At 34.5% G+C, this 15497-nt stretch overlaps 1 protein-coding gene across 3 annotated transcripts in view; it reads left to right on the top strand.

The window, feature by feature from the left end:
* The window catches only part of Rfx7 (regulatory factor X7), a 133817-nt gene that overhangs the window by 52614 nt on the left and 65706 nt on the right, over positions 1 to 15497 (top strand). For all 3 annotated transcript variants that reach the window (XM_071608293.1, XM_071608291.1, XM_071608292.1), the window contains exon 3: positions 134 to 167. In XM_071608293.1, the coding sequence (XP_071464394.1) occupies positions 134 to 167 (34 nt within the window). The remainder of the gene's footprint in view (positions 1 to 133; positions 168 to 15497) is intronic.

Genomic DNA, 15497 nt, shown 5'->3' with positions numbered 1-15497 from the left:
ATGAGTTTCACTTACATTCACTTATATATATTTTTTTTTTCATAAAAAGGAGAGCTAATTACCACATCTGAGAGTATTTCAGGTATTTAATAAGATTTTTATTTCTACTAACCTAACTTTCTTTTTCTTTTAGCAAAACTGTACAATCTAAAGTGGACTGCATTTTGGTAAGTGAAATACCTAACTTAAAAGTTATTTTGTAGTAAGTCTTTTACAAACACTATGTAAAATATACCATTCCTAAGTAAATATTGATTCTAAATATAACACAACTTTAGTGAATAAATTTTGATGATTAATTACAACCCTGTGGGTAAATTGGTTATAAGCTGCCTAGATATTTTCCTGTCTCATCAACACTGAAATCACAATCTGAGGTAATTGCATGCATTTGAATCATCTTTGTCCTTCACTGAAATATTGTTTAAGCAAACATTTAATTAAAGTGAATATTTTTATTCTGATAATGCTGTAAGAATTCATTTAAAGTTTTTAAGATGTTTGATGGGTTTTGTTATGGTAGCATATTTTTCATGTTTCAGTTACTAGCCTTTAGAAATTAAGCTACAATGATAGTTTAAATTTAGGTTGTACCTAGAGAACTCTGTAAGAATTTGCTTAAAGAAAACTTTTAGTGTTGCGTTCATTTTTGTTGCTGTAATATACTTTGTATTACAGCTTTTAATCTCTGGGTTGCAGTTTTTAGACTTCAAGTCACATTAATATTTTAATTTAGATTTTGTTTGTAGTTCCTTAGGTCTTGTCTTAAATATGTAAATGTGTGAGGGAAGAAGCGTGCAACTATTGGGACAACTGGAATAATACTGACTTCTTTGATGAAATCTCTGCAGACAGGCTGCACCATAGGCTCTAGAATATTCAATGACTCTCTCTGCTAGATTACCCGAAGTGTCAGTGTAATTATTGTTCTTCCTTGTTTGTGATTTCAGAACTTTTCTTATCCTAGTTTGGGTTTCCTTTTAAGCCAACTTGACTTGTTTGTGTTTTGTTTTGTCTTTTTAAATCATTTTTTCTCATCATTGAGTAAATAGAGGCAAAAGATTATCAAAATTATAAAATATAACATTTTAAAATATAAAATAAGAAAGGAATTTTAAACCTTTGAAGTGTTTATATTTTCATGTAAGATTTAAAATAAACGTGTTATATGTGTGTGTTTTTATATGTGTGTGTGTATATGTATATATCATGTATAACTTTACTCCATAATTTTTTAAATTAATTTATTTATTTTAATTAGGTATATATGACAGCAGAATGCATTTTGATTCATTGTACACAATTGCAGCACAACTTTTCATTTCTCTGGTTGTACACGATGTAGTGTCGCACCATATGTGCAGTCATCCTATACCTAGGGTAATGGTGTCCATCTCATTCCACCATCTTTCCTGCCTCCATGTCCCCTCTCCACCCCACCCTCCCCTTTGCCCCACCAAAGCTCCTCCATTTTTCCCATGCCTTCCCCATAACGGATCAGCATCCATTTATCAGAGAGAACATTTGGCCTTTAGTTTTTTGGAATTGGCTTACTTTGCTTAGCATGATGTTCTCCAACTCCATCCATTTACCTGCAAATGCCATAAGTTTATTCTCTTTTAATGCTGAGTAATATTCCATTGTGTATATATACCATAGTTGTTTTTTTTATCCACTCATCTATGGAAGGGCATCTAGATTACTTCCACAGTTTAGCTATTGTGAATCGGGCTGCGTTACAATAACATGCTGATTTTAAGTGTAGACCGAGGAATGGGGATAGCTGGTTCAAATGGTAGTTCCATTCCAAGTTTTCTAAGGAATCTCCATGCTGCTTTCCAGATTGGTTGCACCAATTTGCAGTCCCACCAGCAATGTGTGAGTGTGCTTTTTCCCCCACATCTTCATCAATATTTATTGTTGTCTGTATTCTTGATAACTGTCATTCTGACTGGCATGAGGTGAATGTTTAGAATAGTTTTGATTTTCATTTCTCTAATTACTAGAGAGGTTGAACATATATTTGTTAATCGAATTCTTATCTTCTTCTGAAAAATGTCTGTTCAACTCCCTAGCCCAATTATTGATTGGGTTGTTTATTTTTTTGGTGTTAAGTTTTTATATATCCTGGAGGTTTATCTGACATATGTATGGCAAAAATTTGCTCCAGAAATGTAGGCTCTCTCTCCACCTCGTTGTTTCTTTTGTAGAAAAGAAGCTTTTTAGTTTGAGTTCATCCCATTTATTAATTCTTGATTTTATTTCTTGTGCTTTAGGAGCCTTGTTAAGGAAGTCAGGGCCTAATCCGACGTGATGAAAATTTGGACCTACTTTTTCCTCTGTTAGGCACAGGATCTCTCATCTAATTTCTAGGTCCTGATCCACTTTGAATTTCTTGTTACTCCATAATTTTTTAATGCTGTCTTAGGCCTTGGACATCCAGTGATAAACAAGATAGTAATATCTCTATCCTCATGATCCTCATATTTTATTAGATGAGGTAGACATTAAATAAGTGAGCAAATAAATGTTATAACTTCAAATATTGATAAATGCCTTTACAGAATTTTTAAAAGGCAAAAGGGAGCAAGTGATGGTGGCTAGGATAAACAGAGTTGTGATCTGACATTTGAGCAGAGATCTGAATTAGAAACTAGCCTTGTTGATGATCTGCCAACAGCGCATACTAGGCAGAGGAAACAACACGAAAATTCAGAAGTTTGGGTAATTTGAAGAAGATAAGGATTTCAGTGGGCTAAAATATGTGGAGAAAAGGAAAGAATGATACCAAAGTTCAACTGGAGAGGGTTTAATAATGGTATATTTGGTCACAACAAATTGTATGGTAAGCCAAGTAGAGTGTCCTAAGCAGAAATATAAAATGATCTAATTTTTTTAAGAAATATAATTGGAAATATGGCCTGTAGGGGGAAGAAAAACCAGTTAGGCTATTGTAGACATCAAGAAGGGAATTCTCAGTTCTTACTCAGATGAAGGTAGTGAAAGATGTGAAAAAAATTTAGTGGATTCCGGGCATATTTTGGATATAAAATTCCTTGTTGGTGGATTGAATGTGAAGAAAGAAAAAAGAGGAATAAAGGGTAATTTCTTCAATCTGCTGTTCCTGTTTTTTGGTACTGGGGATTAACCACTGAGCCATGTCCCTAGCCCTTTTTATTTTTTATTTTGAGAGAGGGACCCCATAAGTTGATAAGGCTGAGGCTGGCTTCCCATGTCTCTGGGATTACAGGAGTGTCCCACCACACGTGGCTAGTATTTCTAACATGACAGATTTGCTTATTATGAATACTCTCAGTCTGTATTTATCTGTGGGTGTAATGTGCTTTCAATTTTCAAAGATAGTTTTGCTGGATATGGAATTCCTGCTTAACAGTTTTTTGTTTTTTTCTTTCATTGCTTTGAACATGTTAACTGTTTCTTCTGGACTTTGTTTTTGATACTAAATTAGCAATTAATCATATTGTTATTTTTCTGTACCTGATGAGTTATTTTTCTCCAGTTCCTATCTAGTTTTATTCTGTATTCATTCTGCCACTCACTTGTTCACTTTTCTAGCTTTCAACAGTCCATGACTGTTACATGTGTGGATATTGAAAACTTTGTGTTTATCCAACGTGGGGTTTGTTGAACTCACATTTGTAGATTAGTTAGATTTGGGGGTTTCCAGCCATTTTCTCTTCAAAAAATTTTTCTGTCCTTTGGATTCTCTCCTTCTTCTACATGTTGAAATGATTGATGTTATTCTGATCTCTGGGACTTTGTTCTTTTTTCTCTAATAATCTTTCTCTGTGTTCTGGTTTCTCTGTTAAGATTCTGTTACCTGCCATTGTGCTTTCTTTTGTGGGTTTAAACACAGGCACTTCATTTTGACCGCACTACTATTCAAACCATGTGAATGAAATAAGTTCATGGGAGCATCTCCAAACAAGAAAAAAAAAACACAGGCCCTCATAGTTAGTACCTTATGTTCAGGAATTTTTAATGACTTAATCTCTCTATATATTGTTTATCTTTAGTCAGTTTCCAGACTCCAAAATTATTCTTTTTGACCATTTTGATTCATTTTCTAGTAGTTTTTGGGAGGAAAGGTTTGCCACAATTTTTACTTCACTTTTTCCAGATATTTCAACCTTCCCCTGAGGATTTTTCATACATTTTGTTCTAGGATTTATAGTTTTAGTTTTCTTTCAGATCAGTGAACCATTTTGAATTTAAGTTGATTTTTACCATATTATGAATATGTAGTTGTTTTAGTACCACTTATTTTTCAATAAGTCTACCCTTCCCTCCAAATACATTTTGTATCAAAAATCATTATAGGTGGGTCTTTTTCTAGATTCTCTTTATTCTTCCCATAAATTGTTATTCTGTTTTTATGGCGTTGTCTTATCTACTGTAGCATTATAGAAAGTCTTAATATCAGGTATATAAACAATTCAAATATTTTGGCATCGCCATACAAATTTTAGAATTACCATGTCAGTTTCTATTAAAAACAAACAACAACAACAAACAGTTCTAAGCTCTACAGGAAGTTTGATTGAGATTACAATGAATTCATAGATCAGTTTGGGGACGTTGACATCTTACTAATGAGTCTTGATCCGTGAGTTTGGCATATCTATTAGTTGGTTTTTCTATACTTAGTTGGTTTTTCTGTAATTTCTCACGGTAGCATTTTTTTTAGTTTTCTGTGTTTAGGTTTTATACATATTTTCTCACAACTTTTCATAAATAGTCAACATTTTTGAAATTTTCCATTTTATTGTGAAAGGTATTAAAAATTTTTGTTACCCAAGGTCCATCAGGACAGGGCTAAACATAAACAGATATGGTGAGAGTAGATTTTCTTGCCTTGTTCTCAATCATAGGGGGAAAAAAGTCATTCGTTCACCATTTAATATGATGTTAATCTTTTCATGATTGCTCTTTATCAGGTGGAACAAGTTCCCTCCTGTTTCTGTTTTGCTAAGTGTTTTTGTTTGATTTTTGGTTTTGAATTTTAATCATAATTGCATGTTCATGTGCAGGGGCACTGGGTTCAGTATCCCACACCATATACACAAAAACAAATACATGCTAGTTATTATCAAATGACTCTTCTAAGTTTACTGGTAGTTTAAATTTCTATGTTATAATATTTCCTAATCTTTTCCACCAAACTGCTTAATCTGCTATAAATCTTTTTCTTTTTTAGTTCTGAAAATTCTGTTTGTTTGTTTTTTTTTTTTTTAAGATTCTTATTATGTTCATGTCTCCCTTTATTTCTTTGGACATATTTATAATACCTGCTTTTAAGTCCTTCTTTGCTAATTATATTTTCTCTGACATTTCTGCATCTGTTTTATTTTCTGATTTTTGTCGCAATTATAGTAATGATTTTCTACTTCTTTACTACTAATTTTTAAGTTAGTGCTGGACAGTGACTTTTATGGTTTGGGGTTTGGTTTGGTTTGTGAGAATCTGGATTTTGATTATCTTTAAACTGTATGGATGTATTGATATTTGTGCAGGCAGCTAAGTTACTTGTAAATTAGTTTGATTCTTTTGAAGCTTGTGTTGAAGAGGAGGTCTAGAATAACATCTACAACTAGAGCTAGTTTAGCTTTTATACTAAGATGTTACCATTCTGTTGTCTTTACATTGGTAAGTTGCTCAATGATGGGGATACAGTCTGCGAAATATATCCTTAGGCGATTTTGTTGTATGAACATCATTGAATATACTTGTATAAGCTTAAGATGGCTACAACAGTACTAGGCAATATGGGACCATCATGGTACATAGGGACTTCTCATTGACAGAAACAAAATTATGCAGTGTATTACTATACTGCATTCTCTCAACTTATGACTGGTTAAAACTGGAATATATGTTTGTCACTTAAAGATCCCTGGTAGTTCTCTGCCTAGCCTCATGGAGTTTTCCTCTATCTGTATACAGTTTAGCATTCGGCAATATATTCCAAATCTATATAGATTTTGTGTAGATTTTGAATCCTTTATCTTTCGTCCATACAATTCTTTGCTTCTTCAAACACCAATTTCTGTCTCTAATTCAGCAATATTGCCTTGCCAAGCTTGCTTGCTCCAAACCACAGTTCAGAAGGTATCTTCTCGTAGACTCATCTCATTTGTTTGTTTCTCTCAGGTGGAACAGTTCTTTGCTCTGTGAGGTCCAATTTCCAAAACAGTTGTGATTTTGTATGTTTTGAGTTGGTGAAGTGGAAGGTATTACTCTCATTATCGGGTAATCCAGTGTGGTCACATGTAGAATAATTACTAACAGCTACTTAAAGATTCAATAAAATTGAGAATTGTGCTGCTATAACCATTGATGTGGCTATGTCCCTGTAGTATGCTCTTTTTAGGTCTTTTGGGTATAGTCCGAGAAGGGGAATAGCTGGGTCAAATGGTGGTTCCATTCCCGCCTTTCCAAGGAATCTCCATACTGCTTTCCAAATTGGCTGCACCAATTTGCAGTCCCACCAGCAATGTGTGAGTGAACCTTTTTCCCCCCACATCCTCGCCAGCACTTATTGTTGTTTGACTTCATAATGGCTGCCATTCTTATTGGAGTGAGATGGTATCTTAGAGTAGTTTTAATTTGCATTTCTCTGATTGCTAGAGATGGTGAGCATTTTTTCATGCATTTGTTAATTGATTTTATATCCTCTTCTGAGAAGTTTCTGTTTAAGTCCTTGGCCCATTTGTTGATTGGGTTATTTGCTTTTTTGTTGTTAAACTTTTTGAGTTCTTTGTATACTCTAGAGATTAGAGCTCTATCTGATGTTTGATGCCCTTCAATAGATGAATGGATTAAAAAGTGGCATTTGTACACAATGGAATATTACTCAGCACTAAAAAATAATAAAATCATGGCATTTGCAGGCAAATGGATGGCATTAGAGCAGATTATGCTAAGTGAAGTTAGTTACAACATATATGATGTTGTAATGAGAAAAATAAAAAAAAAGTGTGTCACATTAGATTGGATAGAGAGAAAGGATGGGAGAGGAGGGAAGGAGTAGGGAGGATAGGAAAGGCAGGAGAATAGAATAGACAATTTGATTGATGTATGTACATTCCATGTATGTATTATATGTCAAAATGCATTCTACTGTCATGTATGACTAAAAAAAATAAATAAAAACTTTTTTTTAAAAAGGTTCAATAAAATATAATCTCCTTTATTGTGTTTTCTACTGAGTTATATTCCACTGTTTTCCACTAATTCTATACTTCTTCAGCTTAAGCTACTAAACTCACCTCTTCTTGGTCACTGTCAACAAATGTTCGGACCTTCTCCTTCTCTGAGAAAATGGGGAGCTATAATGTAGATCATCAAATTAACACCATTTCCAGTTTCAGTTGAATAGTTGCTCAGTTCAGTAGTAATTTTTGTCTTCCATTTCCTTTTCTCAAAAGAGGTATCCATCCTCTGCCTTTCAGAAAGCTGATCTCTCTCTCTCTCTCTCTCTCCTTCTCCCTCTTTCTTTCTCTCTCTCTTTCCCTTTGCCTCTCTCTCCCTTCCTCTCTCCTTCCTTCCCTCTCCTTCTCTCTCCCTTCCTGTCTCCTTCCCTCCCTCTCCTTCTCTCTCCCTTCCTCCCTCCTTCCCTCCCTCTCCCTCTCCCTCTCCCTTTGTCTACCTAGAGGATCTCATCCCTTTCAGAATTCACTTCATGATTTATTCTTTATCCTTTTTCTGTATTCTCTCATTTTCTACTGACCTTTTCCCATTAATAGTTAAGTGCTTAATTTTTTCCCATCCTTAAAAAAAGTCTTTCCTGAAACTCTTCTCCTGCTACTACCTATCTTCCTTCTCCCCCCTTTTCCCTTTTTTTTTTTTTTTTTTTTTTTTTTGGTACAAGGGATTGAACCAAGGGGTTCTTTATCACTGAGCCACATCCCCACCCCCTTTTAAAAATTTTATTAGAGACAGGGTCTCACTGAGTTGCTTAAGGCCTTGCTGAGTTGCTGAGGCTGGGTTTAAACTCATGATTCTCCTGTCTCAGCCTTCAAGTCACTGGGTACTTTCTTACTTTTCAAAGAAGGTCAAACTGCTGATTGAATTCAGTCTCATGTTTCACCTTCCAACCAATTTCATCCCCGGTTACAAAACTCTCCTAATACCACCCTTCTGAAACTTGTATTCATCAAAGATACCAGGATCTCTTTTAAATTCCTTTGACAACACACTGTCCTGGTTTTCCTATTATATCTTAGCCTTTTCATTCTGTTTCTTTCAAGGGCCACTATTCCTCTGCATTCTGTCTATAGCATTCTATCTGTATTTGTCCACAGTATACACATCTACTTTGATGGCTTCAGTTAACCTCAAAGTTCTGATAACTTGTGATTTGTATTGCCAATTTAAGCTCCAGACCCAAATATCAATTTATTAGTTGATCAGTTTTACCGGGATACCCTGTAGTCACTTAAAATTCAACTTTTCCAAAGCCAAACTCATGGTGTCACACCTCAAATTCTGTATCCATCTGTATTAGTTTTCTGTTGCTGCTGTACCAAATTATCATAAATTTTTATGAGTAAAAACAACATAAATTTATTATTTGAGGGTTTTATAGGTCAGCTATATGGCATGGGTCTCACTAGGACAACTAAAGTGTTAGCAGAAACTTTAGGTGAGATAAATATTTTCTTGCCTTTCTAGTTTATAATAGCTGCTACTTGAATCTTTCTGCCCCAAATCACTCTGATACTTCTCATTGTTTGTAGTCAGATTTCCCCAGTCTCCCTCTTATCAGGTCACCTGAGTTTACATTAGGCCTACCCAGATAATCTAGGATAATCTCACTATCTCCAGGTCTTTAATTTTATCATATCTGGAAAATCTTTTGTCATCTAAATGAGTAGATTCACAGGTACTAAATGATTCAGGAAAGAACACTTTGAGGGCATTATTCTGTCATATTATATCAGTTAAGAGTAGTCACTTGTGCAATCTAAGAACCTTGTCAGTCCAACTTTACCTTAGAGCTATTTAATCACCAAATTCTATCAGTTCTAACTCCTTGGTAACCCTTTTTTGTCCATCCCTACCACCAGTGCATTAATCATACCAGATCATCATACTTATTTGAAATACCAGCTGGTTTTCTACTTCTAGTTTCTCCACATTTGTTCCATGCTCCACACTACTATCACAGCCATCCTTCTAAAATTCCATTTATTTCACATTCCTGCTTAAAATCTTTCATTGGCTTCCCATTGCTGCCTTATGGCATGGAAGACCCTTCATATATAGATGTTACTTGTTTTTGTCTAACCTCACCTTTGTCTCCTCCCTCCACAAGGTATCCATAAGCTGTAGTAAATAGCAGTAAGGTAGGAAAAGAGAATATTTCTTCTCTCAATCTATAAAGTTATTATCACTAGAACATTCTATACTAGTAAAAATGTGTTCTATATTATATATGCATTGTTTAATATGGTCATCACTAGCCATAGTGGCTGGTGTGCAATTGAAATGTGGATTGTGTGACTAAAGACCTGAACCTTATTATTTCACTTCAGTGAAAGGTAAATAGTCATTTGAGCTATTGGTACCATTTTGGACAGCACAGCCCTAGAATAGTGGTTCTCACCAAGGCCAAATTTTGGCCTTCCTCCCTCTTACACCCCCACGTGGGAACATTTAACAATATCTTGAGAAATTTTTTGTTTTCAAAAAAATGGGAGTTCTACTCCCATTAAATGAGTAGAGGCCAGCATGGTGTTTAAATATTCTACAAAATATAGAAATATCCCCCCATGACAAACTAAAACACCTTGATTGTCAAAAGTACTGAGGTTGAGAAACTATCCTCGTACCCCTACCACCACCTACTTATTTTTTAGGATTCATTTTAGATATTCTCCCTATGGAAAGCCTTTGATTTTTTTTGTTTTTAAAATTTTTAATTTGTTATATATGACAGCAGAGTGTATTACAATTCATACTACACATATAGAGCACAATTTTTCATGTCTTTGGTTATACACAAAGTAGAGTTACACTGTTCGTGTCTTCATACATGTACTTAGTGTAGTGATGTCCATCACATTCTACCGTCTTTCCTACCCCCATGCCCCCTCCCTTTACCTCCCTCCCCTTTGCCCTATATATAGTTCATTTAATTCTCTCATGCCCCCCACCCCCACCCCCATTATGAATTAGCTTGCTTAAATCAGAAAAAAACATTCAGCATTTGGTTTGGGGGGATTGGCTTATTTACTTAGCATTATATTCTCCCAACTCCATCCATTTACCTGCAAATGGCATGATTTTATTTTCTTTTAATCTGAATAATATTCCATTGTGTATATACACCACATTTTCTTTATCCATTCATCTCCTGAAAGGCATCTAGGTTGGCTCCACAGTTTAGCTATTGTGAATTGTGCTGCTATAGAACATTGATGTGGCTGTGTCCCTATAGTATGCTGTTTTTAAACCCTTTGAGTATAGACCAAGGAGTGGGATAGCTGGGTGAAATGGTGGTTCCATTACAAGTTTTCCAAGGATTTTTCATACTGCTTTCTAGGTTGGCTGCACAAATTTGCAGTTCCACCAGCAATGTACCAGTGTGCCTTTTCCCCAACATCCTCCCCAACACTTATTATTGTTTGTGTTCTTGATAATTGCCATTTTGACTTGAGTGAGATGAAATCTCAGAGTAGTTTTGATTTTCATTTCTCTAATTGCTAGAGATGTTGAACATTTTCTTCATATGTTTGTTGATTGATTAATTGTGTATCCTCTTCTGAGAAGTGTCTGTTCAGTTTCTTGGCCCATTTGTTGATTGGGTTATTTGTTTTTTCGGTGCTTAGCTTTTTGAGTTTTTTATATACCCTAGAGATTACTCCTCTATCTGATGTGTGAGGGGTAAAAATTTGCTCCCAGGATTTAGTCTCTCTGTTCACCCCTCAGATTGTTTCTTTTGCTGAGAAGAAACTTTTTAGTTTGAGGCCATCCCATTTATTGATTCTTGGTTTTAATTCTTGTGCTGTAGGGGTATTATTAAGGAAGTTGGAGCCTAATCCCACATGATGAAGATTAGGGCCTACTTTTTCTTCTATTAGACGTAGAGTCTCTGGTTTAATTCCTAGATCCTTGATTCATTTTGTGTTAAGTTTTGTGCATGGTGAGAGATAGGGGTTTAATTTCATTTTGTTGCATTTGGATTTCCAGTTTTCCCAGCACCATTTGTTGAAGATCCTATCTTTTCTCCAGTGCATGTTTTTGGCACCTTTGTCTAATATAAGATAATTGTAATTTTGTAGATTAGTCTCTGTGTCCTCTATTCTGTACCATTGATCTACCAGTCTGTTTTGGTGCCAGTACCATACTGTTTTTGTTATTATCACTCTGTAATATAGTTTAAGGTCTGGTATAGCGATGCCACCTGCTTCACTCTTCCTGCTAAGGATTGCTATAGCTATTCTTGCTCTCTTATTTTCCAGATGAATTTCATGGTTGCTTTTTCTATTTCTATGAGGAAAGCCATTGGGATTTTGATGGGAATTGCATTGAATCTGTTTAGTGCTTTGGGTAGTGTGGTCATTTTGATAATATTAATTCTGCCTATCCAAGAGCAAGGTAGATCTTTTCATCTTCTGAGGTCTTCTTTGATTTCTCTCTTTAGGGTTCGGTAGTTTTCATTATATAGATCTTTCACCTTTTTCTTTGATTCCCAAGTATCTTTCTTATGTATGTATGTATGTATATATGTATTTATTTGATGTTATTGTGAATGGGGTAGTTTTTCTCATTTCCTTCTCGGAGGCTTTGTCACGGATATACAGAAATGTCTTTGATATATGGGTGTTGATTTTATGTCTTGCTACTTTGCTGAATTCATTTATTACTTCTAGAAGTTTTCTGGTGGAGTTTTTGGGTCTTCTAGGTATAGAATCATATCGTCAGCAAATAGTGCTAATTTAAGTTTTTCTTTTCCTATACATATCTCTTTAATTTCTTTCATCTGTCTAATTGCTCTGGCCAGTGTTTCAAGAACTATGTTGAGTAGAAGTGGTGAAAGAGGGCATCCCTGTCTTGTTCCATTTTTAGAGGGAATGCCTTCAATTTTTCTCCATTTAGAATAATGTTAGCCTGAGGCTTAGCGTACATAGCCTTTACAATGTTGAAATATTTTCCTGTTATTCTTAGTTTTTCTAGTGTTTTGAACATAAAGCAGTGCTGTATTTTGTCAAATGCTTTTTCTGTGTCCATTGAGGTGATCATATGATTCTTATCTTTAATTCTATTGATATGATGAATTACATTTATTGATTTCCGTATGTTGAACCAACCTTGCGTCCCTGGGATGAATCCCACTTGATCATGGTGCACGATCTTTTTGAATTCGATTTGCTAGAATTTTATTGAAAATTTTTGCATCTATGTTCATTAGAGATATTGGTCTGAAGTTTTCTATCTTTGATGTGTCTTTACCTGGTTTTGGGATCAGGATGATATGGCTTCATAGATGAGTTTGGAATTACTGCCTCTTTTTCTATTTCCTGAAATAAATTGAAGAGTATTGGTATTAGTTCTTCTTTAAAGGTCTTGTAGAATTCAGGTGTGTATCTATCCGGTCCTGGGCTTTACTTGGTTGGTAAGCTTCTGATGGCTTCTTCTTATTCCCTCACTTGATATTGGTCTGTTTAAGTTGTATATATCTTCCTGACTCAATCTGGGCAAATTGTATGACTTAAGAAATTTGTTGATGCCTTCAATGTCTTCTATTTTATTGCAGTATAAGATTTCAAAATAATTTCGAATTATCCTTTGTATTTCTGTAGTGTCTGTTGTGATATTACCTTTTTCATCTCGTATGCTGGTTCTCTCTCTCCTTCATTAGCGTGGCTAAAGATCTGTCAATTTTATTTATTTTTTCAAAGAACCAAATTTGTTTTGTCAATTTTTTCAATTGTTTCTTTTGTTTCAATTTCAATTGATTTCAGCTCTAATTTTACTTATTTCTTGCCTTCTACTGCTTTTGCTGATGATTGTTCTTCTTTTTCTAGGGCTTTGAGATATAGTATGAGGTCATTTATTGACTTTTTGTTCTTTTATGGAATGAACTCCATGCAATTAATTTTCCTCTTAGTATTGCTTTCATCGTGTCCCAGAGATTTCAATATGTTGTGTCTATGTTCTCCTTTACCTCTAAGAATTTTTTAATCTCCTCCTTGATGTCTTCTGTAACCCATTGTTTATTCAGTAGCATATTATTTAGTCTCCAGGTGATGGAGAGATTTTTATTTTTTATTTTGTCATTGATTTCCAATTTCATTCCATTATGATGTGATAAAATGCATGGTGGTATCTCTACTTTTTTGTATTTACTAAGAGTTGCTTTGTGGCATAGTATATGGTCTATTTTAGAGAAGGATCCATATGCTGCTGAGAATAAAGTGTATCCACTTGATGCAGGTTGAAATATTCTATATATGTCAGTTAAGTCTAAGTTATTGATTGTGTTATTGAGTTCTATAGTTTCTTTATTCAACTTTTGTTTGGAAGATCTATCCAGTGGTGAAAGAGGTGTGTTAAAGTCACCCAAGATTATTGTGTTGTGGTCATTTTGACTCTTGAACTTGAGAAGAGCTTGTTTGATGAACATAGCTACACCATTGTTTGGGGCATATATATTTACGATTGTTATGTCTTGTTGGATATGGTTCCCTTGAGCAGTGTGTAATGTCCATCTTTATCCCTTTTGATTAACTTTGGCTTGAAGTCTACTTTATTTGATATGAGTATGGAAACTCCTACTTGCTTCCACAGTCCATGTGAGTGGTATGATTTTTCCCAATCTTTATCCTTCAGTCTTTTCCTATCAGATGAGGAGTCTCCTGGAGGCAGCATATTGTTGGGTCTTTTTTTGTTGTGTTGTGTTGTGTTTTGTTTTGTATGGCAAGCATGTTTAGTTTTGCAAAGAAAAAGCCATCATAGTGGCTTCAAAAGAGCTGTCCCATTTTGTATTCTTGCCAAAGATGAATGAGAGGTCTTCTCATTCTCACCAACATTTAGTGTTTTCAGCATTTCAGATTTTAGTTTTTATAATAGGTGTGTAATGACATATCAATGTTACTTTAATTTGCAATGTCCTATTAATGATGTTGAGCATTGTTCCATATACTTACTTGCCATCTTTATATCTTCTTTGGTGAGATGTCTGTTCAGATACTTTGTTTATTTTAAAACTGAATTGTTTGTTTTTTTAGTGATGGACTTTAGAGTTCTGGGTCCTTTTTTTAATCCAATTTGCTAGCCTATGTCTTTTGATTGCAGAGTTTAAGCCATTAACATTTAGGGTTACTATTGAGATATAGTTTGTATTTCCAGACATATTTGTTTATTTTTGTTATTTAACTTGACTTGGTTTTCCTCTTTGATTAGTTTTTCCTTTAGTGTACTACCTCTCTCTGCTGGTTTTCATTGTTTTTTCTCATTTCTTCCGCATGAAATATTTTGCCAAGGATGTTTTGTAGTGCCGGTTTTCTAGCTATAAATTCTTTTAACTTTTGTTTATCGTGAAAAGTTTTTATTTCATCTTCAAATCTAAAGCTTAATTTTGTTGGATACAAGATGCTTGGTTGGCATCCATTATCTTTCAGAGCTTGATATATGTTGTTCCAGGATCTTCTAGCTTTCAGGGTTTGTGTTGAAAAATCTGCCGTTATCCTAATTGGTTTTCCCCTATATGTAATCTTATTCCTTTCTCTTGTGGCTTTTAAAATTATGTCCTTATTCTGTATATTGGCCATTTTCATTACAATGTGCCTGTTGTGATTTTCATTATAATGGATCTGTTGTGATTTTGTACATTCAGCGTCCTGTAGGCTTCTTGAATTTGGGTTTCCAATTCATTCTTCATGTTTGGAAAGTTTTCTGATATTATTTCATTGAATAGATTTTTCATTCCTTTGGTTTGGACCTCTGTGCCTTCCTCTATCCCAGTAACTCTTAAATTTGGTCTTTTTATGCTATCCCATATTTCTTGAATGTTCTGCTCGTGGTTTCTTATTTTCACTGTGTGGTCTATGTTTTTTTCAAGATGCTATAATTTATCTTCATTGTATAATTTATTTTCATTTATCTTCTAAGTGGTCTACTCTGTTGGTGATACTTTCATTTGAGTTTTTAATTTGGTTTATTATTTTTTCATTTCAAGGATTTCTGTTTGTTCTTTTGTTTATTTTTGTTTATTTATTTATTTTTTTTAGAACCTCTAAGTCCTTGGTGAGCGGATCTTTTGCTTCTTGGATTTGTTTATGTAGCTTATTTGTTGAAGTGATCTTTCATTGCCTGTATTTGTTCTCTTATGTCTTCTTCAAGATCCCTGAACATTTTAACCATGTATATCCTGAAATCTTTCTCTGTCATTTTTTTCCTGTGGTAGCTGCCAATGCTGCTAATGATGTGTTGTGTTGATTTGTTTGTGGCACTTTCTTCCCTTGTCTTTT

Source organism: Marmota flaviventris, chromosome 2 (assembly GCF_047511675.1).
Source record: "Marmota flaviventris isolate mMarFla1 chromosome 2, mMarFla1.hap1, whole genome shotgun sequence".
Lineage (NCBI taxonomy): Eukaryota > Metazoa > Chordata > Mammalia > Rodentia > Sciuridae > Marmota > Marmota flaviventris.
This window is presented reverse-complemented; position numbering and strand designations above follow the sequence as displayed.